The sequence below is a fragment of the Chelonia mydas genome, chromosome 2, assembly GCF_015237465.2.
Source record: "Chelonia mydas isolate rCheMyd1 chromosome 2, rCheMyd1.pri.v2, whole genome shotgun sequence".
Taxonomy (NCBI): Eukaryota; Metazoa; Chordata; order Testudines; family Cheloniidae; genus Chelonia; species Chelonia mydas.
Window position 1 is genome coordinate 184,863,898 of NC_057850.1, and position 24,525 is coordinate 184,888,422.

The 24,525-nt window shown below is 40.6% G+C and overlaps 1 protein-coding gene across 5 annotated transcripts in view; it reads left to right on the plus strand.

Moving 5' to 3' along the window:
* CPNE4 (copine 4) overlaps nt 1-24,525 on the plus strand; it is a 325,458-nt gene that overhangs the window by 194,269 nt on the left and 106,664 nt on the right. For all 5 annotated transcript variants that reach the window (XM_043540815.1, XM_007064303.4, XM_037890311.2 and 2 more), the window contains 4 exons: nt 8,551-8,622; nt 12,114-12,188; nt 17,973-18,056; nt 20,055-20,144. In XM_043540815.1, the coding sequence (XP_043396750.1) occupies nt 8,551-8,622; nt 12,114-12,188; nt 17,973-18,056; nt 20,055-20,144 (321 nt within the window). The remainder of the gene's footprint in view (nt 1-8,550; nt 8,623-12,113; nt 12,189-17,972; nt 18,057-20,054; nt 20,145-24,525) is intronic.

Consider the following 24,525-nt stretch of genomic DNA (forward strand, 5'->3'; position numbering starts at 1 on the left):
CCATAAGGACAATACATATTTTTTTTCAAATGCAAGCTGAGATACCAGAGAAAGATTTCAGTCTTTAAAAAGAAGTGCCACTTCAAACTCACCCACCATGATTTGTCCCCGTTGAAGCCCTGCTCTACTCTCAGCAGTGGCTGTATTTTTCACATCTCTGCTGCCACTTGATTGCTCAAAGTAACTATGCTCATATGTGCATGTAATGTTCTTAATTAGAGCTCAGTGAATAATGGAGTTTTCAGTTCTCTGGCAATTCTGAAAAATCTGGTGTGTGTGGTAGGGGGAGAAATATTTCGGAGATTAACAGAAATTGAATTTTTTCAACATTTATGGCAAATCGAAAAGTTTAAAAAAAAATTGTTTTGGGCCAAACCAAACTTTTTATTCTCCCCAAACCAAAAAGTTTTGTTTTGATTTTGAGCATTTTTAAACATTTTCAAATTTTTAAAAGATAAAAATGAAAGGAATTTTTAAACGAAAAGTCATTTTGAATTGAAAAATTTCATTTTGAAAAAAAAAAAACAAACCTTTTGCCGAAACAATTTGGCAAGGTTGATATGAATTCATGAAATGTTTTGGAGTCACCGAATCTGCATTTTTTGCCAAAACATTTCAGTCAAAACATTTGCCCAGCTCTATTCTTAATGTTTATGAACTAATGAAGTTGGTATAGAAAAACTCCCAGATAGCTCTCTGGTTTCATGACCCATCAGAACCAGCCCCCCCACATGCATAACTGTTTTCAGGATTAGGCCCTAAGCTTGTCCCCAGAAAACTGGGTAGTTTAAGTACAGAAATGTTAAAGAAAGAAAGAAAGAAAATAAACTATTGCACTTTATCACTTTGCCTTTTGTCGTAGCGAGCAGCATCCCTGGAGAACAGCTGCAGCTGCCGTCAAGCAGATGTTTGCGTCCCTGTATGGCATGAATCTGAGCAAATATTATTTTGGGATGTAGTACCCCCCCGACCCCACTACTCCTCCCACCACACACACACATTTTATTAAGGATCTTGCTGCTTGATAATAGTTGTCACTACTTCACATATACTTTTAATACTATTTGTCATTAACAGGATTATGCACTTGAAGATGATTAATCCACTTTCAGCCACTGCTCTCAAGTTGGAAAAAGGCTAAAAGATCCATGATTACACCTGAATTAATTTAAATTCTATTTAATAGAAATAGTCTGTGTAAGAATAGTGGAGCAATAGACTGAAGACTACTCTTATGCTGCAAAAGACATAGGACCAGATTTTTAACGGTATTTAGGCATCTAAAAATGAAGATAGGCGCCTGCCTATATATTTAGGCACCTAAATACCACTAAAAATCTGGCCTGTGCTCTCTTCAGAATGAAGTAATTGAATTCATTAATGGGCTGAATAATGTACTTTGTGGGACGTGAATGCCATTTTATTCCTGCTGGCTCAGAGTGCTGTAAAATTATCCCATGCAGCAATCTTGTTAGCTTTCTTCTACTAACTGTTTAAAATCCTTCTGTAATCCGTAGGGGGCCTAGTTTAGTCATTCTTTTGTATCGGAGTGTTCCACTTGATCTTTCAAGTTATATTGTTTCCAGTATGGCATGAAACTCAGAGGCTTATGTTATCGGAATACTTTTCACAGTTCTTGACGCTTTGTTTTACATATTGCATCTTCTATATGAATGACTGCATTGATCCTTGAAAAATTAATGAATTAAAACTGCTTTTCCCAAAGAGCTAGAGGCGCCACACACTAAATGAATTTCAAACCATTTTATAATATTGATAAACCCTTTCAAACAATATCATTGGGTCCTGTTATGTTATGGTTGTTGGCACTGATTTTTTCCCCCTCAATATCCTGTTCTGACTGGCTGGCTGCTGTCATTGTTTAAAATCAATAGCAAATAGGAAAAAGCCTAATTCATCTCTAAACATGCTGTGGACTGATCAGTATTATAGGGTTCAAATCCAATCTTGGAGTCTGTTGCATGTGTTATGGAGAACGTAATCCATAAAGTGGGGCTGGATACAGCAGCGGTGGAGAGAGAGGGTTGACAATAATGTAATAGGGAGAGGTCTACAGAGTGTCAACGTGAGTAGGTCAGTTCTTTTAATCTTGTCTTAATGAACCATTGTTCCAAATATGGGTGAAACATCAACAACCCTCAGCATTTTAACTGGGGGGAGGGGGAGGGCATTGTGTGTGTTAGGGGGCTTATTCCTTCACCCACTTACTTCCCTGGTCCTTCTCGCATGAACAGAGAGCAACAATACCCAAAGTCCAAAGGTGCAAACAATTCAATGTTTATTGGGGTGAACTTCCAGCAAGCATGATTCCAGTTTCCTTCCTTAGTGTCCCCCTTCCCAGCTCTGACACCACAGAGCCTTACACCTGTGTCCCTGTTCCCATTCCTGCCCTTAGCCAAACATGATTCCAATTTCCCCACCCCCATTCCCTGTTCCCATTTCCCCCTTTAGCAAAACATGATTCCAATTTCCCCACCCCCGTTCCCTGTTCCCATTTCCCCACACACACACACCCACACCCATCCACTTCCTGACTGACTGCAGACTATATAGTTTTCAGAGTAACAGCTGTGTTAGTCTGTATTCGTAAAAAGAAAAGGAGTACTTGTGGCACCTTAGAGACTAACCAGTTTATTTGAGCATGAGCTTTCGTGAGCTACAGCTCACTTCATCGGATGCATAGCATATCGTGGAAACTGCAGAAGACATTATATACACACAGAGACCATGAAACAAAACTTCCTCCCACCTCACTCCCCCGCTGGCAACAGCTTATCTAAAGTGATCCTCAAGTAGAGCCATTTCCAGCACAAATCCAGGTTTTCTCACCCTTCCCCCCCCCCCAACACATACAAACTCACTCTCCTGCTGGCAACAGCCCATCCCCCTTTGAAACCCCTCTTTATAATGCGCATGATAATCAAGGTGGGTCACCTCCAGCACTAATCCAGGTTTTCTCACCCCCCCCACACCCCGTGGGGGGGGGTGAGAAAACCTGGATTAGTGCTGGAGGTGACCCACCTTGATTATCATGCGCATTATAAAGAGGGGTTTCAAAGGGGGATGGGCTGTTGCCAGCAGGAGAGTGAGTTTGTATGTGTTGGGGGGGGGGGGAAAGGGTGAGAAAACCTGGATTTGTGCTGGAAATGGCTCTACTTGAGGATCACTTTAGATAAGCTGTTGCCAGCGGGGGAGTGAGGTGGGAGGAAGTTTTGTTTCATGGTCTCTGTGTGTATATAATGTCTTCTGCAGTTTCCACGATATGCTATGCATCCGATGAAGTGAGCTGTAGCTCACGAAAGCTCATGCTCAAATAAACTGGTTAGTCTCTAAGGTGCCACAAGTACTCCTTTTCTTTAGACTATATAGTAAAACTTGAGTTCTGCTTAGCTATACCTTAACCAATCATTTTACTGAAATTTAACTAACCAATCCTAACATTGTAACATGATTATGTAACCAATTCTATCCCACCACCTTAATTAGTTTACACCCAGCAAAATTAATTATACAGCAGACAGGAACAATCACAGAACCAGACAGAGATTATACAGACAAACAATGGGGAAATGGGGACTACAGTGATAGAACAAACACAGAAATGAGGATTTCACATCCCAGCTATTGATAAGTGAGTTCTTGCCAGACAGGATGCTATCAAACTAAGTTTCCTTTTACATCTTCTAGGCACTTCCCTTTCTCTGTAGGTGATAGGCATTATCAGGACAGGATTGTATTCCTAACAGCCCAATAGCACCTTATTTCAATGTGACTAGTTTGGAATGTGAGGATGTGACCGGTCGCTTCCCGGCTTATGGCTGCCTCTGTTGCTAAGCCAAAGATCTTAGCCTAAGCACAGGGCCTCAGACTGTCACAGTAAGAGAAGGACCTTACACCGGCAGACTGTGATTTTGATTCTTTCTTTTATACCTCTATAACGAGCTAAGTGATAAGAATACACCTAAATTCTTAGAGTATAGGCCTTTACAGATAGGCCTGAATATCTATATCCTAACAGTGTGTGTCTGCATTAAAATTAAATGCAGTAAGGGGTGAAATAGTGAAAGTACACCTCTACCCTGATATAATGCTGTGCTCAGGAGCCAAAAAATCTTACCGCGTTAGAGGTGAAACTGCATTACATTGAACTTGCTTTGATCCACTGGAGAGCCCCGCCGGAGCACTGCTTTACCGCGTTGTATCAGAATTCGTGTTATATCGGGTCACGTTATATCGGGGTAGAGGTGTATGCTATTACTTTAACTGCTAAGCAGGACATGTGCATGTATACACACACACACACACACACACACCAGTGTGGACATAGTATAAAGGTGCTTTCTACAGGTATTGCTATTGTTCATCTAAGAAAGAGATAAGTCAGGGGTCTGGACATTCCACAGCTACTAAATTATTTTCTCTTTTTACTGTGGTTCTCTCATGAGCTTTAGCTGACACACTAGATTACCAGTCTAGCCTTTGAACCTCCAGATACCAGAGTTCATATCCTGGCATATGTCACAAATGAAAATGATCTTGGACATTTATCCCAGTCAATTTTGTGCACATCTTAAAACCACTTCTACCACTACACGGCTTGGCAGCTTGGCATGCTTGGTAATTGCTTGTCAAAAAAGGACCAAAGCTCACGTAACAGATATTGTAGGTTAATTCTGATGTACAGTGCCAGAGCTTTTTATGGGAAGTTGGCACTATACATGATCATTGCCAATGCCATAGATCTTCACTGTCGTAACTTCTATATTCCCCACAGGTTTTTTTTGAAAAAACAAAAACAAAACAAAACAGGCAGAGCAAGCTTTCATACCATTTTAAACTGGAGCTGGGATCAAAGTGCAAAATATGGATCCAGATTTAGTCACCTCAAGATCCAGAGTTTTAGTTTGGGCGCATCTCTCTCCTTAACACATTGGGCCAGATTTTGAGTCAGGTACAGCAATGCAAGCCCAGAGTGTCTTCAAAGGAGTTTTTGCAGTGTAACCAATCTTAGAATTTGGCCTTAATGTTGAAGATCTTGAAATCCGGATGAAGCGACTTTCTAATTTGCATATATTTGAATATGTATAATGTCATTACGTGTCTGGTGTTTTTTTCTTTAAATGGAACATTGTTTTTTTTCTACTCTATTTCCAGTTCTCAGTACAATATCAGGGACCTCATGAAAATGTATTTAAAATCTGCTGGGAAAAACAGGGTCCAATCAGCCCCCCAATATCTGTTTTGTAGAAAGAGAAAATTTTTCACTTTCTCTGCCACTTCTTCACATCGCTGTTGCCGAAACACCTTTTCCCCTAAAGTTTTCAATTGTGAATTGCTGAAGTAGGAGTCAAACCAAAGACGTCTAACAAACAAAAGACTTTTGATAAATGCCTTGCCTTTGGCCATATTGCAAGTTCAACCATCTCTTTGTAACTCTGAACTTAAACAGCTGCTTCCTATGTTCATGTGTTCCAGTTGGCTGAAACTTGCTTGCTTGCAGCCAGAATAGCTAACGCTTTTTATGGTTCTGTTGGGGAAGTAATGTTACATCTATAGATAAGCAATAAATGTGATTCATAATTGATGGCAGCTTCAAAAAAAAAAAAAAAGCCATTCCAGCCCCTAACAGCTACTTTTTTAGCATGCAAACAAAAAGGGCAATTTACTGCTTGTAAAAATTGATTTTTTTGTCAATTATTTAAATGACAGCCTGCAAATCTTAATTGTTAATTACTATTTGAGGCGATGATGCAGGCGTAGAGCTGCCAGATGGATCCATTTTACCGGCCACTTGATTAACAACGTGTGGGTGTTCACACACGAATACACATATTTACATATGCAGAGTGTTTGCTGCGGCAAAATGACACTAATAGCTTAGAGAGCTGGTCTCATTAAAATGAGCTAATAATAGGAACGTCAAAATAAATTCCATTCACTGTATTTTGATGCATGTAGCTGCCACACAAGTGAAGACCCCAGAGTTTCAAGCTCCTTTATGTGCAGTGCATCTTGGTACTTTGAACAACTCGCAAAGGAGCGAAAGGAAGGCTAGAAGTTGAAATGGGGTGAATAGTTCCGGGCAAAAATGCTGGAATTACTAATGGAGGCTGGGTAAGGATAACTGAGCAACTCCAGGTGAGTAGGTGGAGGGTGATTGTTTTCCATCCAAGTTCTATCATACGTTAGAGATTAATGTAGTACATCTAAAGGACTAAAAAGCATATTGGAAGGAGGAATTATTCTGACTAATAGTATTTTGCTCTCCTGCTTCAGAAGATACTTTCCCTTTCTTCCATTATGCACAGAGCCCATAACTTTATAATACTTTGGATGTCTGTAGAGCTTAACATCTGAGGATCTCTGACAGGTCTTTGAAAAAAGTTAATTAAACTCATAGGAGATCGGTGATTTTTACTTGAACCCATTTGACTGATGGGTAGGCTGAGACACAGATGTGTGTCGATTGGATAATCTTTGGAAGAGTCAAGAGTAGAACACAAGAGTCCTAGTGCACTACTTAATTCCTGCCTCCACACAGCAGTTTCATCCGCAGTATTTGTGGCCATTGAACAAAACTCTTACATGCAATGAATTAGTTAAACTATATATATATTTTTAAAAGAGTTAATGGCAGCAGCTTCTTCCTTGGACCCCACTTCTTAAAGTGAAACTAAGCATGCTCTGGCTGCGCCCGTACCAAAGGCTGCTGTTATCACTGTTAAAGCAGTTGTGTTACCTCGGTTATGCCCCACATCACTGGGGCACTGTCCAGCGAATTGCATCAGAAAGAACAGCATTGTCTTTGTGCTAGTTGTCTGTGTGAGATTGAGATATGTGATTCTGCAAGCAAAACATGGGTGCCATTCTTCAGTCCTCGTTATCCACTGCAGAGACTGCTCAAAGTCCGCTTCCCACTGAGTTAATGAAAAACAGGATCAAACTTGTGCAGGTTGCCATTGTACTTTTCAGTATGTTATTCTTTAAGTTAGTATGCTGTGTGCTAGTTAAAGCTGTTATGATAATTACTGTAACTAATTTAGCATATTGTTCAAATCCATACAAATTCCCAGAACATCAGCTGAGCAGGCATAAACCACTCCCTTTCCTTTATGGTCTCTTCAGTGGGTAATTGTTGTTTTTTGCTTGCTTTGCATAAGAGTGACTTTTGTCTCCATTTCTAGGTTACTGCACTTTAAAGGTCATGGAGTGTGCATCTGGGCCATAATGTCTTAAAAATATGTTGTACAAAATGGGAAACGATTGTTTTTAACACCAAAACCATGCTCTATTTTGCATGTTTTGTGCATATTTGATAGTAGGTTGTAAATTCTTTGGGATGGGAACCTTCTCTCTGTCTTGTGTTTGTACGGCACCTAACACAATGGCGTTCTGAACAAATAATGGGGCTCCTAGGAACCACTGCAATGCAAATAATTGATGATAACACTTTCTCTTAATTAGTGTTATCTATACCTGACTACTGTATTTTCCACTCCGTGCCTCTGATGAAGTGGGTTTTAGCCCACAAAAGCTTGTGCCCAAATAAATGTGTTAGTCTCTAAGGTGCCACAAGTACTCCTCGGTTTTTTTAGTGTATATCTAGTATTTCATAATTTTTTTACATGTTTCTAATGAAAACCATTTGTATAGAATCATATAATGGAAATGACCTAATAAATGAGGTCATTTACTACAGTCTATCACCACATCACTTGCTTATTGTGGGCTAGTGTAGGAATTTTCCCTACAATATATTTTTTCTCATACTTTTAATAGTCTAGTTTAAATGTCTCAAGGTTATGGAAATCGACTGGCTGTTGTAATGGAAAACATACAATTTATCATTATGCCTGAAATAATGTTTACGTGATGTACATTAGTCACCCACTAGAAGTGTTGGTGTGCTGTATAGAGCTCCAGACAAAGTGTGGTCCCCTGTGGAGACGAAGCTGGAACTCAGGCTGTGATGCAGCCTGTTTATGTCTGAGTTTAAAGTTGTTGGTTTTTAAAGAATGTGTAAAATAGACTGTGATGCCTCGTAGAAAGAGGCTCAATGTTGTTGTAATTTTTGGTAGCTTAGTTGTGTTGAATTATTTTTCCTTTGTGGCCCCCTCAAGGATTGGAAATACTCCCTGGCAGTCTTAAGCTTCCATCTTGTTACTTAAACCCTTTTAAAAAGCCTACTTCTGCCCTGATGCCTCCCATCTGTCATTAGTTAAGCAAACGATGAGCTGCAGCTTCTGCTTTTCTGCTCAACTGTGTTAATTCTACCCTATCCTCCCACCCTTCCCCATCCCCTTTGTCCTCCGGTTGCATCCTGCCTGTCATGTCATGACTGTAAGCTCCCTGGGGCAGGGACGGTCGCTTTTGTTACCTGTCTGTACAGTGCCTTGCCCAATGGGACTCTGATCCTTGATTAGGGTTCCCAGGTGCAAATATAAATAATTGCAATAACAAAAATCAAATCACAATCCATGTATTTACTACAGTTTCTAATTTTTTCCCTTTGTTTTGGTGTTGGCACAGATAGTTTCACAGAGGAAACTCTCCAAATCCTTACTGAAACATGGGAACACAGCAGGGAAATCATCCATAACAGTAAGCCAGACTTAAATATATTTTCCCCATGCTTAAAGATATCTAATGTGACTACTTCTCCATAAAAGTTTCCTACTGAGTTGTTAGCATGATCCCTAACTGAAAAAATGTTTTAATCGTTCTGATTTATTTGAATGTTTCTGAGGAAATAGCTGTAATCTACAAATGGCAAGAAAGTAATTTTTGTTTTTTTCAAGTGCCATCAGGTGAATTATTCAGATAAAGGTACAGAGCAAGAAAGCTTTACTATTTGATTGTTTCTAATCCATGCTTTACAGTCTTAAAAAATGTACTTAGTCCTGCTTTTTCTAACACTTATACATGTGCTTAGTTTTATATATCTGAGTAGCCCCATTGACTTCATTGTGCTGCGGGGTGAGTGTAGAGAAGCAACACCCCCAGGGGCAGGACCCAACTTCTGCTAGGGCCTCCCACCCCCTCCAGGGGCAGGACACAACTTTTCTTCGCCCCCAACCTATTTACTCGGTCATGATAGGCCATCAACATTTACAAATGGGTCCTGAGCCCAAAAAGGGTGAGACCACTGATGTAATGGGACTTAGTGTGAACGAGAATCAGGTCCATAATCCTCTTATGTGTTAACGCAGCTCCTAGGACATGGGAGTTCTGATACTTGTTGGGAACTCCATGTGCTGCTGTACTATGGATATTTAATAATATTTAAAATAATGAGACCTGAGACTAACGAGGTGAGGATTTGGACTACAAAAGTGCAACTCCTGGTTTGAGAATCAATGTTGCCTGGTTGCTATAGCAAGTAATTGGAATCAGGATTTTCAAGATGAATTCCTCTCTCTGCCATTGGCTAGCTGACTGACCTTGGACAAGTCAGTTAACCTCTCAGTTACTCAGTGTACTGGTAGAATACTTCGCTCTTCACTGGCCTCTTGTGAGGCTTAGCTGATTGACATTTCTGCTGCCGTTGGAGATCCTCAGAAAGGTGCTGCATAAGTGCAAAGCAATAGTAATATTTAAGAGTTCCCTTCAGAAACCTAGAATGACAACAAAATAAATAAGAAGGTTCATATTCTTAGCCTTTCTGCAGATAGTTTTGCTAACTACTTCTCTACCTGGGTATTGAAAATATTAACACAATTTTACTGTCAATAACATGGGCTAAGGCTTACATGTCCTGGCTCCTACTCAATGGTACTGTAAAGCAGATGGACTTTACTCAAATTAGAACAGTTGAACTCAAACAGAAATAATTGTTTGAAAACCTGGATGTCTCAACATGGTAAATCAAAGTGAAATATTTTTAATTCGTTTTGGTCCCAGGATACATATGGAGCATCTGTGAAATAGGGAATTTACTAATGTTAATGTTGCAACTTGTTTTTAATGCACGACTCCTATTGAGTTACGTATTCTTCAGTGAATTGGAAAGGCTCACGTCCCAGATAGGTGTGCTATTATCTTTAGTATGGTGCTACCTTTTAGAATTGTCTAATCAATATATTATTATTACATAATAATAAAATAATACAGCAGTGCTTTTTCAACCACTCAAAGAGAGGTCTGTCAGTGCTCAGAAATAGGGATTTGTAACTCAATTATAAAATATTGCTGAAGCGTAACATTTGGTATACAAATCCTTATGTCCTAATGGTGATGTGTCCTACCTACATGATCCTTCCAGCCAGTAGTCTACCTGGAACAGAAATATCATCTAATGCATTATGGGGCAAATTTTCAGCAACTCAGGTCTCACTTACACATATAAAATGAATGTGTGTGTGTGCATGTGTGATTGTATTTTCATGTGCAATTAGGGGTTTGTGCGCACACATCCCTGCTTGTGAATTTTTTGTGTGACCAAATACCAGTTTTATATGACATACGTTTTGTAGGCTAAAGTCAGCCTCCAGTTTTGTTCTGTTTTTTTTATTATTATTATTTGTCCCCAAAAGTCCCAGCAGATGCTGCTGAAACAGTTTGAGGCTTCAAGCAGCACTGTTGACTCCTGAGAACTGTACAGTAGAATAGTAGAAGCATCATGTTGTAGTACATTGATTATCACTCTGACCCAGGCAGTACCTAGCCAGTTTGAAGGATGTCATCGGTCACCCTACTAGTCCTCCAAGGTTTTGGAGTCTTATGGTTTGATACTGGGTGGGATACAGATAGGGCTGCTGAATGTGTGGGCTACGGGCATGAATCTCTGTTTTGTGTTCTCTTTTGAGGAATGTCTTGTGGGAGCATTTTTGTGGGCAGAAAATTATTTTTCAATTGGAAAAAAACTGAAATGTCATTTTGCTTTTGGTGGCATTTTCAGGTACAATGCCCTAGCTCTATTTAAGTCCTGCTCTACATTTAAAAGTTTTACCAGCATACCTATGTCAGGCGTGTAAGTTTTTCCTGACATAACAATGCCAATAAAAGCCCAAGGCCATATTTACACTACAGACTTCTGCTGGCATGGCTGTGTCAGCCAGGGGTGTGATTTACCAGTGTAGCTTATTTCAGGGGGGCTGGAATAAATTATACCAGTGAAAGCGCAGTTTTGCCCATATAAGCTACTAGAGTATACCAGTATAGCTATTGTAGACATGGCACTAGTATAGATGCAGTTACATCGGAGTAACTCTGCTTATACTGCCATACCTTATGTCAGCCAGGAGAATTGGCATAAGCTATACCAGACGAGGCTTACGTTACAAAGTTTTGCTGCCCGTAGCGACATTGGTTAGGAATGTGAAAATATCACACACTTCTAGCTGATGTAGATATGGATCAAACCTCTCCTCCTCACCCCTCTCCCACCCCACCCATTTGCAGAAGCAGCTTATACTAGCCAAAAGAGTCATTTTGCCAACAGAGCTTATGCTGTTTGGAGAGATGATTTAACTAAACTGGTTTAAGCTGCATCTCCAATACGGGTTTTGCTGATATAGCTATACCAGCAAAGCCTTCATAGTATAGATTATCCCCCAGTTTAAGTGTCTTTATGCTGATATAGCTGCATCTCCACTATCGGGCTATACTATACTATACTATACTATACTAGCAAAACCCTCCTACTGCAGACAAGGCCTGAATTTCATGGTAATTAATTACAGGTAATTTCATTCCTTGTCTTTCTATTTATCATGGCAGGTTGCATAGAACTATCTTAAAAATTAACAACCTGTTTTATAAACATCTTCCACTCAGTTAGAGGCAAAATACTTTGCCAGAGGAAAGTGTACTGTTTTGACCTCTTTTGATATCTCTGCTAGCTAGGCGTCTGGTTTCTTGGAAGATGACTGTCAGTTTCCAGCTGATAGGGTCTATAGTCCACATGCTGGTAAATGCATGCTGAATGTATCCGATGAAGTGAGCTGTAGCTCACGAAAGCTTATGCTCAAATAAATTTGTTAGTGTCTAAGGTGCCACAAGTACTCCTTTTCCTTATGCTGGTAAATGGCATCTTTCCTAATTTTATTTTCTTTCATTATACATGCAAAACTCAAATGTAGCTTCTCATTTAGGTGATTGCTGAAGAATTATCTGGCAACGATGACTATGTTGAACTTTCATTCAGTGCACGGAAATTAGATGACAAGGTAAGCTGTTTGATATTAACCTTATTGAAAGATATAAGAATGCCTGCAAATATGATTTAATAAGATTTTCCCCCACAGCTATTTTTGTTGCTTCACGTTATTAAACACATCAGAGATTTCAGATCAGTGCTCCCAATGAGGCTTTCCTCAAGTTGCAAAGTAATTAAAAAAACCTCAAGGGAATGTAATTAAAACCAAGACAATTTAATTATGCTGAGACCTCATTTATTTAAAATGCAACAGATCAGAAGTGCTAAGATAAGTGGGCTTTTTACAAGGAATCAAGATGTAATACTCAAAGTAGGCATTTTAACATAATGTTTGAATACTCTACATCATCTTGGACAATATATATATATTTTTTATTCAGCAAAATGTATCTGAAATGTGAGAGAAAGATTCCTTCTTATGTGTTTGTCAAAGCCATCTCCAGTTCAATCAGGAATCCGTGCATAGACTAAAACCTACCTCTTCACTCATCTTTATCTCTCTTTGTTGCCCATTGTTATTAATTATACTTTATCTCGCTATGGCACCCCAATAACTTTGCCTATAAGTCACAACCTTGAATATCCAAATGTAATAGGAGGCATTTAATTATTTAAGGTAGAAGAGGAAACGTCATTGTAATTAATGGATGTCCTGGGGCCATGACCCTGTTTTGGATAACAGGGAATTTCAGATAATTGAAGATCAGATAATCACTCTTGTACTGAATCCCTATAACCACCATTAGAATGCAGATCCTTCTTGGCTATTACGCTGTTCCTAATTAGTAACGTATGTTAATACCACACAGTAGTTTGGGACTCAAAGAGCCTGATCCTGAAAATGCTTATGTGCACATGTAAGTTTGTGCATGTGAGTGGCTCAATTATATCAATAGGAGTAGAGTTATGTATGTGCACAGTGTTTGGAGGCTCAGACCATAAGTGAGGAATAATAGCATATTAACTGAAAATGTAGGTAGGCAGAATATAATCAACAGTGCTGGAATTTGATTAGGACACAAGGGTTAATAGCATCCCTGTATTTAGCATCTTTAATGACCATAAATGATGATTCCCATCTGGAAGATGAATTATCCTCTCACTGGGAGTTGCTGGATCCTCAATGAAAATCAGATCATTTATTTAGGTGCCAAAATGTGGATTTAAGAAACTAACTTTAGTCACTGCTTTTTAAAATCATTGTTTAACATTCACTTCAGCTGTCATTCATGCTGTTATGTCCACAAAAGAAAAAGGAAAGGTACAGCATAGCAGGTGTTTCAACTGTCCATTTCCTTCCCATGAGCGTACCACATAATCTGCTGAAAATAGCATTGAGAGGGTTGTGATTGTGGCTGTTATGAGTCCAGTTAAAAGGATTAATGCAAGCTATGCTTCAGCACTTGAGCTATATTCACTTCACGGTAGTTCTAGACAGTCTTTTAAGCACAGGGTATCTGTTTATGGGGCATATCTAAATTAGCAAAAGGCTTGTCTTCACTACCAGGGTAAGTCGACCTAAGTAACACTACTCTACCTATGTGAATAACGTAGCTGGAGTCAAAATAGCTTAGGTCGATTTACCCCGGTTTCTTCATTGCACTGCATCGATGGGAGACACTCTCCAGTCCATTTACCTTACTCTTCTCGGAGAGGTGGAGTACTGGGGTCGAGCGGAGAGTACTCTGCCATCGCTTTAGCGGGTCTTCACTGGACCCACCGCTTGCAGCAGTGTTGATCTCCCGGTAGTGAAGACAAGCCCAAGGGTCCTTATGTGGCACCTGCTCTTTTTGTTATCTTGTGTTTGATCTGATGGATCAGTTAAGTAATAATTTTTTAATTAATAAAATTTCCTTGTGGACTGAATGGTCTAATCAAGGCTATCATTAAGTTATTTTAGCATATATTACTGTTTCATAGGGCAGGGATTTTGTTATTTAAAAGTCAAATAGTTTTAGAAAATGTTACTTGCTGGTTTGTTTGGAGGGACGTCATTTAATTTGAACCATCTTTAGGAGGTGCAAGCTTTATATGACTGAGATGACTTAGTCAATATTCTGTAATGGCACCTTCCCAGCCATAGCAAACTGTTATGTAATATGCAACTATAGATATGCTTGATCTGAAAATTCATGAAGGTTCATCCCATTAAGGTTCAGTTAGAGGCCTCTAAACTAACAGATCACTGACCAGGTGGACTGGTGTCACCTGTAGAATACAGTACTTATATGTACATTGTCAAGCCCTGTTTTAGAGCAAGATCATCTCTTCTCCTTCAGTCATGGGGATGGAGTTTTCCCCTCATGAAAAATGTTTGGAACCTACCTGAGAAACCTTGTGGAGCCCCTAGAATCCACAAGAGACCAGAGTTATTCACACAGAGGCCCTGTCCCTCCACACAGCTATGGCCACAGGCAGCCTCCCCATCTCTCAACAAAAGAAGTCTCCTGTGGAAATAATAACTGTCCCAAGCTTCATTACTTATTCACGCTAAGCTTTATGGGGCTCGGAAGGGGAGGATATATGTGTCCCAACCACAGCCCTGCCCCAGCCCACTCACTCCTCATCTGACCTGTCCAGTTCCCACTCCCTTCTCCCACGTGGCGCATCCTCAGCTGGGTGTGAGGGTAGGTGGAAAAATAGTGCCATGGAGATGGCTGAGCCCCTCTTTGGCATGAGAGAGGCAAAGCTCCACAGGTGAAGGGCTTCCTTCTTCAAGGGGACAATCCAGGACTCAGAGACGTATTACTGGCCTACAATATCCCATTCAAAATCAGACTGATGTGTTGGCTCAGAGATCCAGGTTCTGCTTGCTGGTAATAAGCCCACAACTACAAACATGTGTGACGCAGCTGATGAAGATAAAACTCAACAAATAATACAGTGGCCTCATTTTGCAAGTGTGATGGGAACCCATGCATTCTGCAAGAGCCCTAAATAGTAAGGAACCACCAGACCATTCATAGAACTATTCGCAAGATGGTGGTGCTGGTCCAGATGGGAAAACACCACCGCTGGTTTGGCTATTGCTCATTCGTGTTATGAGTATTTACAGCCCTTTTTAAAATGCCAAGTGTTGTTTTTCAAAAAAAAAATCTACCTACTTTATAATAGAAATATGGGTTTGGCAGACAAAAAGGGTCTGTTGCTAGTTTAATCACTGGTGAAGATTTTTTCATAAAGCTTCAGTGGCGATTGAGGATAATAGAATAAATGAAACAAACTGTCAGTTTCTCTTCAGGGGAAAGGCTGTAGCATCTCAGGCAAAACTATAAAAAACCCACAGCTATCAAAGCTTGCCCTAATTGAGCCAATAAAGGTTACATTTTTATAGTAGTACACATTTGGAAGGTAGCACTACAATTTCATATTTTACTGAAACCCACGTAGCTCAGATAGCAGACCTTTGTTTCAAGAGATCTAATGGAAACTCTCCACAGTAGAACAGTAACTTCCAGAATGCTTGTATTACATGAGTAGCTACCTTACAATTACCTAACAAACAGGTACATTTATTGAATGCTGTAATCACGTTTGAGCACTCAGGCAGAAAAACTATCGTTTTCCCATTCTGGGGAAATTAACTTGAGAAAAAAGAGTCTCAAACTGTGATGTGTATGAAATAAAAGACCATTTCACTTTTAGTTTTATGCTGTTCAAGGATATTTTTAGCACTGCAGTTTGTTAGCAATGCAGTTATAAACCTAATTTTCCAAAAGTGGCGAGTGATTTTTGCTATTTTGGTGCTCAGTTTAAGACCCCGCAAAGGTGCCTGATTTGTCAGAAAGCATTCAGCACCCACAATCTAAAGATTAAGCTACCTGAAGACATTTCAAGTTGGGTACCCAAAATTTGAGCGAACAAAATTCACTCGTTGCTTTTGAAACTGTAAGTCGCGTGCTTGTGTTAAAATTATGTAACTTCTTTTTGTATTGAAAGAACATTGTGCGTTATATCACTGGCACACGTTTAATGAATCATTTAACATTATTAAAACACTTAGACATTAAACCTTTATTGCACGATACATCTTCCAGAAAGAGGACTGCTCTAATATTATTGTGAAATAAAATAAAGCTTAACATGCTGAGAAACATACTGTAACAGCTGAAATGGTTTGAAAACATTAATAACTATGAAACAAAATTTGATAACACTCTTAGCAGATAAGTGTTTCTTCAGCATAGACTTTTTCTCAATTGTTACTAAGGAACTTTAATGCTAAGTGATGTTTACTGCATAGGTTCAGAAAGAATTGGATTTTTCTTATGTATTTAAGAAGACACCATAAGCTAAAATTCATAAATTAAAAATCCTTCCTTTCCTAGATTATGAAAACAGCATAGATTTAAAAATAATGTATTTAGGGCACTCCACTAAAGCCAGTTCTTTAGTGTTTTCATGAAACTGAACTAGAGTGACACTGTGTTGATTCTCTTTATTTGTTTGAGTCTATATCCAGTTTTCTTTTTCTCTTGTACTCACAAAATGTTGTTGTTCTGTGAATTTTCAGTACTGCAGAGGAATTTTCGGGGGTAGGGGGTGGATGGTTTGCTTTGAAATTACTTTTATCAAAGATCCATAAATGCTTTTGTGTTCATATTAGGTTTATTAAAACTTTTTAAAAACCTGCATTGTGACTGCTTGATCCTGCAGACTCTTACCACCATTTACTGTATGTTTATGACTACTCCCATTAACTACAGTGAGATTAGTCAGGTGCATAAGGTTACTCACATGCCTACATTTTTGCAGGATCAGGGCCTATACTGAGTTTGTGCATTTCAAATAATAGGCCACATCCTTGCCCATGCTCCAGCTGCTTTCTGCTGCATTTGGAAAGGTGGTATAACCATCTACCTAGGGATTCCTTGCTACAGGGGGCCGGTAGGAGGGTGTGGTTGAGAGAAAAGGGGCCATGGTCAGAACGTTGCTGTGCTCCAACAGTCGGCAGCTTTAGCAGCAGCCTCTCAGGGCTATAGACAGCAGCATAGTTTAGAGCAGCTCAAACGATGCTCAGTGCTTCATCAGGAACAGGATCCAGGATGGGGGTCCAGTAAACACTTGCAGTCCTCCCCTAGAATCAGCTGCATGCAGTGCATAATAGCAGAGCTGAGACTCTGAGGCGAAGTGCCCAAAAAGGATTATTTGTAATGATGAGATATTTTGGATTTGTCCATAGTTAGGGGCATCTAGCAGCTTCCCTTCTCCCCTGTTCTGTTTATTGTTTAAACACTAGGTCATGTCTTTAATACTTAGGAGGACGCTTTTCCCTAAGAATACATCACCAAGCTTCCAGTATAGCTTGCCTCTGCTAATGTTTGTTGACAATAGAATTATATCCCAGCCATTGAAATTCTGTTTGGGTTATTTAAATAGGACTAAATTCATCCATGGTGTAACTCCTTTGAAATCTGGTCCAGCTTGACAAATATAATAAAACTGATGATAAATGACCAAACTCATAATTAGGGCAGAAATAAATCCGCTAGATAGGCTGCACTTAGCAGGAATCAGGTTGGGTACAGGTGGGGCAGTTATCATTAAAAGCGAAAGCAGGCCACTATATTACTGTAAACAATGCCTATCACCATGATTGAATAGCTAAACTGAGACCAGCGGAACCATTGTGTAAGTCCTGGTGGGACGAGTAAGGATAAAAGATAGTTCTGGGTACCTAATGGTCTCACTGAAACAGAATTAGCATTTCTTTTTCATTAGCAGGGAAGCAGAGGGGTGCTGTGGGTACACTCTAATGGGTCTCAAGAGTAAAGTGCTCTGAATTTTATTCTAGGATTTTTTCAGCAAATCTGATCCATTTCTGGAGATTTTCCGGATGAATGATGACGCCACGCAGCAGCTCGTCCACAGGACTGAGGTGAGTAATGGGCTGGTTTTATTCTCCAAGGGCACTGCTGCTCTGTAGCAAGGAATAGTTTTTTCTCAATAGTTTTATTTCAAAGGACACTCCCAAGCACCCACACTGACTCACTGAGGTTCTACTTACTCCTTTCCCTCCAGTTTCGCACAAGGATAACTATTGGCTTCAGTACAGCTAGTCCTGCTGGGAGTGAGAAGAGAATGTTCTTGGAACCTAAAATGCATGCTTAATTTAATTTACAGCATATAATTGTGTTTGATGGGGTGACACTTTCTCGGGGCACCCAGAACTATAAGTCAGTCGTTCTCAATCAGTGGTCCGGTACTGCAAGCAGGATTCAGGGGGTCTGTCAAACAGGCCAGCGTCAGACTCGCTGGGGCCTAGGGCAGAAAGCCAAAGCCCCACAGCACAGGGCTGACGCCTGGGTCCCTGAGCCCCACCACCTTGGGCTGAAGCCGAAGCCTGAGCAATGAAGCTTTGTTGGGGCCTCTGTGGCGTGGGGCCCCAGGCAATTGCCCTGCTTGTTACCCCGTAACACCAGCCGTGGCTTTTATATGCAGAAAACAAGTTGCTGTGGTACAGGTGGGCTGTGGAGTTTTTAGAGCATGTTGGGGGGGGCAGGCTCAGAAAAAAAAAAGTTGAGAACCCCTACTCTAGGTGACCTTGTTACCCCTGTGCCTTAGCAAAAGAGAGACTTGCGGGTGCCAAATGGGGTGACACCTCCTGTCACCCTAGTCTGTTAGCCACTCTAGGCAAACTTCTCAGGATTCTGCCAGCCTTTACTTTGCCTTGCAGGTAACACTTGCCATAGACACTGACTCCGTGGGTGCTCCAGGGCTGTTTTTCTTTATTTTGACTGGTTCTCCAGATGGACCACTCTGCCTGCATATACCCAACTTTCTATTTTTTGCTCTTGCCCTTTTTAGTGTCTTTGGGCTTGATCCCACTGTCCGAGCTCCAAGACTGTGTTCAGTGGGAATTTTACCAACGTAAGAACAAAAGGGTCGGATCCTTCATGGATTCCAAAGTGGAGAATCAACATTCTGTGAAAAATTAGTCACTGAATCAGATTTTGACTTCGGGCACCTATGCTTGACTCCTATTGCAGTCTGTGGGAGCCACAGGCAAGAATCTGAATCCAGAATTCAGACCATATAATTAACTTTCTAATTGCATGGCACTGGTACTTACCATCATGGTAAATAACCTGGTACAGCACATACCATGGGCCATATCCTCTTCCTAACAAAAAACCTGAGAAAAAGGGCTGTGTGTGGGAAAGGTCCGGGGGCCAGAGTAGATGGAAACCTCCCCCCAACCACACCTACGTACACCGGGCTGCAGTACATTGCTGCTAGTGCAGACACAGTCGCTTCCAACACTGCTGCTTTGACTGGAACACAGTCCTGTGGCATGCAGGGGTCTGGGTCCTTGAGCTAGCTCTCTACATCTTTTCACAGTAGACCCAAAGACTTTGCTATATTCAGGGCTTGTTCCATCTGTTGGAGGGGCAGGGGCAGGATTTGCTCCCGGGTAACTAATTGGTCAGCAGTCACTATGTCAGTAAAGAGTACTTGTATGAACTCTTTAAACTTCAAACATTTTCAAGGGCTTTAACACACTGGGCTTTTAGTTAGCTCAGGCTGTTGCTTTTTAAGAGCCTCATCCAAAGCCCCCTGCAGTCAGTAGGAGGACTCCTGTGGTCTTCACTGGGCTTTAAATCAGGGCCTAATCTGTATTAATTCTCTCTTGTTGCCATCCAAGCATAACAGTACACATAGAAAAGATTTCATTAAGCAGAACAGTCTTTGCTTGTCCAGTGGATTGCTACAAAAACATTGCCAACAATACAATTTGATGGATTAAAGGTTTACTCTCTACACATTTTCCCCTTTCTGATTAACATACTGTGTTGAAAGTCATAGTTATTGTTTAGCATTCTATTTTGAAACACGAAGATGTCAAGTATTTTCCTTTCTTTCTTTTCCTTCACAGGTTGTGATGAATAACTTAAATCCAGCCTGGAAATCATTTAAAGTGTCTGTAAATTCTCTGTGCAGTGGAGATGAGGATCGCAGACTAAAGGTCAGAGGCCTGTCTATACCATGGAACAGTTTTCCTTTTAGAAAACCAAACTTTGTTTCCAGTTTTCAATGAAAGATTGCAACTTCACAATGTCTTCTCCTTTGACACCAATGCTGATCACACAGCTGGATTATGATTAATCAAATCAAATTAGAGATGTGCAGCAATGATAATCCAAGTTGTTTAGCTAATTACCATTTCTGACAATGTGAGTTCTCCCAGGGAAACTCCACTTAAGTCAATTGAATTGCAGTGGTTCTTATAGTAACCTGGAAAATAAGGTGGATGTAAGCGCCAAGCAGTTTATACATGCTGCTGGACAATTTATAATTCGAATTATTAATCTAGTGGAAGTATATTGGGATAAGGAAGCTACCATCTAACCACTGCTTCCCCACTCCCACATATGAACAACCTTCGCTTACCAGAGGAACTTATATAATAATACAGCTGTCAATATGTGGAAACTGAGATGATCAGGGAGGAATATGTGATGTTGTAGCACCACACTTATGGACCATCAGACAGACTGGTGGTGAGAGCCTTGCATGCAGATGGTGGGGAAGCTCATTTTCCCTTGATGCTTCTGGTGAAATCAAGGCAGGGGCCATGTTTGCATGTTTTCTAATTGGGTTGCTCTTAGACTCCTGCAAATCCTGAGGGGAATTCCAAGATTATGAAGGGCACCACTAAACAACCAGCCCCTTTTACTTCACTAATGAAATCTGTAGATCTATTAGAAATGATGCATACAGCAGGTGAGTGATTAGAGTTTGGAAAGGGTTTGTGAAGATGTTAGGACCATCCTTATGCTTGAAACATTACACTTGAGCAGAAAGTTCCCTTCTCTCTCTTTCTTTGCCTGGTGTTGTTCTTCTTAGCCTAACAGTTTGGTTGATGCTAGCTTCAATTAAGGATTCAAATTTGTTTTCAAAGGACATGTAAAAAGAAAAGGAGTACTTGTGGCACCTTAGAGACTAACCAATTTATTTGAGCATAAGCTTTCGTGAGCTACAGCTCACTTCATCGGATGCATACTGTGGAAAATATGGAAGATGTTTTTATACACGCAGACCATGAAAAAATGGGTGTTTATCACTACAAAAGGTTTTAGATAAGCTATTACCAGCAGGAGAGTGGGGTGGGGGGAGAGAAAACCTTTTGTACTGATAAACACCCATTTTTTCATGGTCTGTGTGTATAAAAACATCTTCTGTATTTTCCACAGTATGCATCCGATGAAGTGAGCTGTAGCTCACGAAAGCTTATGCTCAAATAAATTGGTTAGTCTCTAAGGTGCCCTCCCATCAGTTAGGGGGTGTGTGTGCAAGGAGCAGGGAGTGAGAAAATGTGCTGCTGGAGGACTGAGGAATACAAGCGTGATCAGGCTTCAGGAGGAAGATCCTGCAGTGAGGGTAAAGAAGGTGTTGGGATGAGGTCATGGGGAAGTAGCCCAGGGAGTTGTAGATGTCACACAGCTGTTACAAGAGACACTGTAGACAGTTGCAATCCACAGGGCCCTGGGCTGGAACCCGGAGTAGAGGGTGGGCCTGGGTTCCCCCCAGTCCCCTCAACTCCCTATTTGAGACAAGAGGAGGTGACCTGGACTGTGGGTCCCACCAGAGGGGAAGGTTCCTGGCCTATCCCCCGACCTACTGGGTGGGTCAGCAGAGACTGCAGGGATTGTTCTCCTCCCTTTCCCCATGCTGGCCAGCAATGAGGTTAGATGAGTGAACGGCAGGTTTGAGCCACTAGCAAAAGTGGCCAAACTGAGGGCGGCCATGAATCTCTGAGGCAAGCAAATCCACCAATAAGCGCAGGACCCACCCAGGCAGAGGAGGAACTTTGTCACAATATACACACCCGACCCCTGCATATGTGAAATGTTAAAAATCTATAAAAATCTTTCCTCTATCCAAAATGTGTGTTCATATTTTTAATTGGGTTTAGTTGTTGTTTAAGCTGCATTTTCTCCACTACGAATTGAGGTCCAATAATGGTAAAAGTGAGTTTCTATTCATCTCCTGAAGTTCATCTCCTTCTCTGCCCTTGACACCCAATCCCATAGCCTTCTGCTATTTTGGTTTCAGTATCAGAAGCTGGTTATTCCCCAGAGAAAGTTGACTTTTATTGTTAATAATTTACTGTGCACTCCAAAATGTGTGTGTCATGTAAATAAATAGAAAGCCTAATCCTCTCCTAAAGATCTTACAATCTAAGCATTCAGGAGACAAATGGGTAGGGGGAAAGGTTAAGGTTAAGGAAAAAAGGGGACAAGAAATCATAGGGTGGCTTAGGTTTGTGCATTTATTATGGTGATTGTGACCTATTGTCTTAATACTAGCGATAGTGTTAAAGAATTGTAGTGATGTAGGTGTGATGATGATGATAATGGCCATATTAGTAGGTATGTAAATGCTTGTGGTTGCTTCATGGGTTTTTGTTTGTTACTGGGGGTAGGCATGCTGGGCAACAGTGAAAAGGTGGAGGGATGAGTTCTGAAGCAGCAGGGGAGGGTGAAAGGAGTGGGGATGGTGGGGAAGAGAATGACAGAGGGTAGGAAAGAAGAGGAGAGGATGAGGTGGATAGAGGTAGGGGAGAGTGAGGAGGCCAATGGGGATGAGGTCATATGTGATAGCCAGATGTTAGATGGTGAAAAGGAGAAAAATTCAAAAGAGTTACTCTCGGCGGCATCAGGAAGCTGGGGTCGTCCAGGATTTTTCCCTCTGCTTCCAAGTTCTTCAAGGTCAAACCAGTTGTGTTTGAGCAAATACTTATGGGAATGCTTTGGCACTGTAACATAGCTGTAGGGGTGAAAGAGAATAAGCAGTGGAGAAGAACTGCCTCTGTTTTAAACTACATGTAAGAAAAAGGGAATTGGCTAAAGAGGCTTTCTAATGCAGATGAAGAAATATGTGGAGGAGTTATTTACTGTAGCTTGTGTGGGATGGCAGTCTGTGAGGTGTCAGAACAATTACTCTATTATCTTTCTAGGCTGCATTTTATATAAATTCCTTGAAAAAATTAAATATCCATGAGTTAGTTACCTAAACACCAAAAGATCTGATTTTTCAAACTCAGGCCAGAGGAGCAAGTATTCTGTATTATACAGCAATGTAGAGCTTCATAAGGAAAAAGCAGGAGCTATCCAGGGGTGGCCCAAAAGGTGACTTGAAGGACAATTGAAGTCAAGGGGCATTGCAAGGGCTCAGCACCTGTGAAAATGAGAGTACTTATTTAGGTTCCAGATTTAGACTTAGATTTAAATATTGCACCCAGATAAGAAAATTATAGCCTAGATGTTTTGCCTTATATAATGGAACATGCATCCCAGGCCTTGATTCAGGAAGCACATAAATACCTGCTTAACTCCAGATAACTATAATAGAGATGCTTTTATACACAAGCTCAAAGTTTGACATCTTTAAGTGCTTTGCTGAATTGGTGCCCTGATGTTGAAACATTAGAGAGGTTCTGATCTGTAAATCTTGGGAGAAGCTTCAGGACGTCCTCTCTCCAGGGAGGCCCGCTTGAGGGTCATTTTATGACTTCTTGGTCTGCTAAAGCCCTGTGTGGTGTTCTGCCTACCCCACTCCCACCCAATGATGCACATTCCATTATGATACTTTTAATCCCCCTCTACCCTCTTTCCTTTCCATAGTTCTCATGTCAATCAATGGGATAAGATGAACTTGTATGTGAAAGATTTAAGCAGCTACTGATATAACAATCTGCTTTTGAAGGTTTTTTTTATAGACATGATTTATAGACCTCTATTGTATCCCTTGTTAGTTGTCTCTTTTTTAGCTGAAAAGTCCCAGTCTTATTAATCCCTCCTCATATGAAAGCCGTTCCATACCCCTAATCATTTTTGTTGCCCTTTTCTGAACCTTTTCTAATTCCAATATATCTTTTTTGAGATGGGGCGACCCCATCTGCACACAGTATTCAAGATGTGGGAGTACCAGGGATTTCTACAGAGGCAATATGATACTTTCTGTCTTATTATCTATCCCTTTTCTAATGATTGCCAACATTCTGTTAGCATTTTTGATTGCCGCTGCACATTGAGTGGATGTTTTCAGAGAACTATCCACAATGACTCCAAGATCTCTTTCTGGAGTGGTAACAGCTAACTTAGAACCCATCATTTTATATATATAGTTGGCATTATGTTTTCCAGTGTGCATTACTTTGCATTTATCAATATTGAATTTCATCTGCCATTTTGTTACCCAGTCACCCAGTTTTATGAGATCCCTTTGTAACTCTTCGCAGTCTGCTTTGGACTTAACTATCTTGAGTAGTTTTGTATCATCTGCAAATTTTGCCTCCTGACTCCACCCCTTTTTCCAGATCATTTATGAATATGTTAAACAGT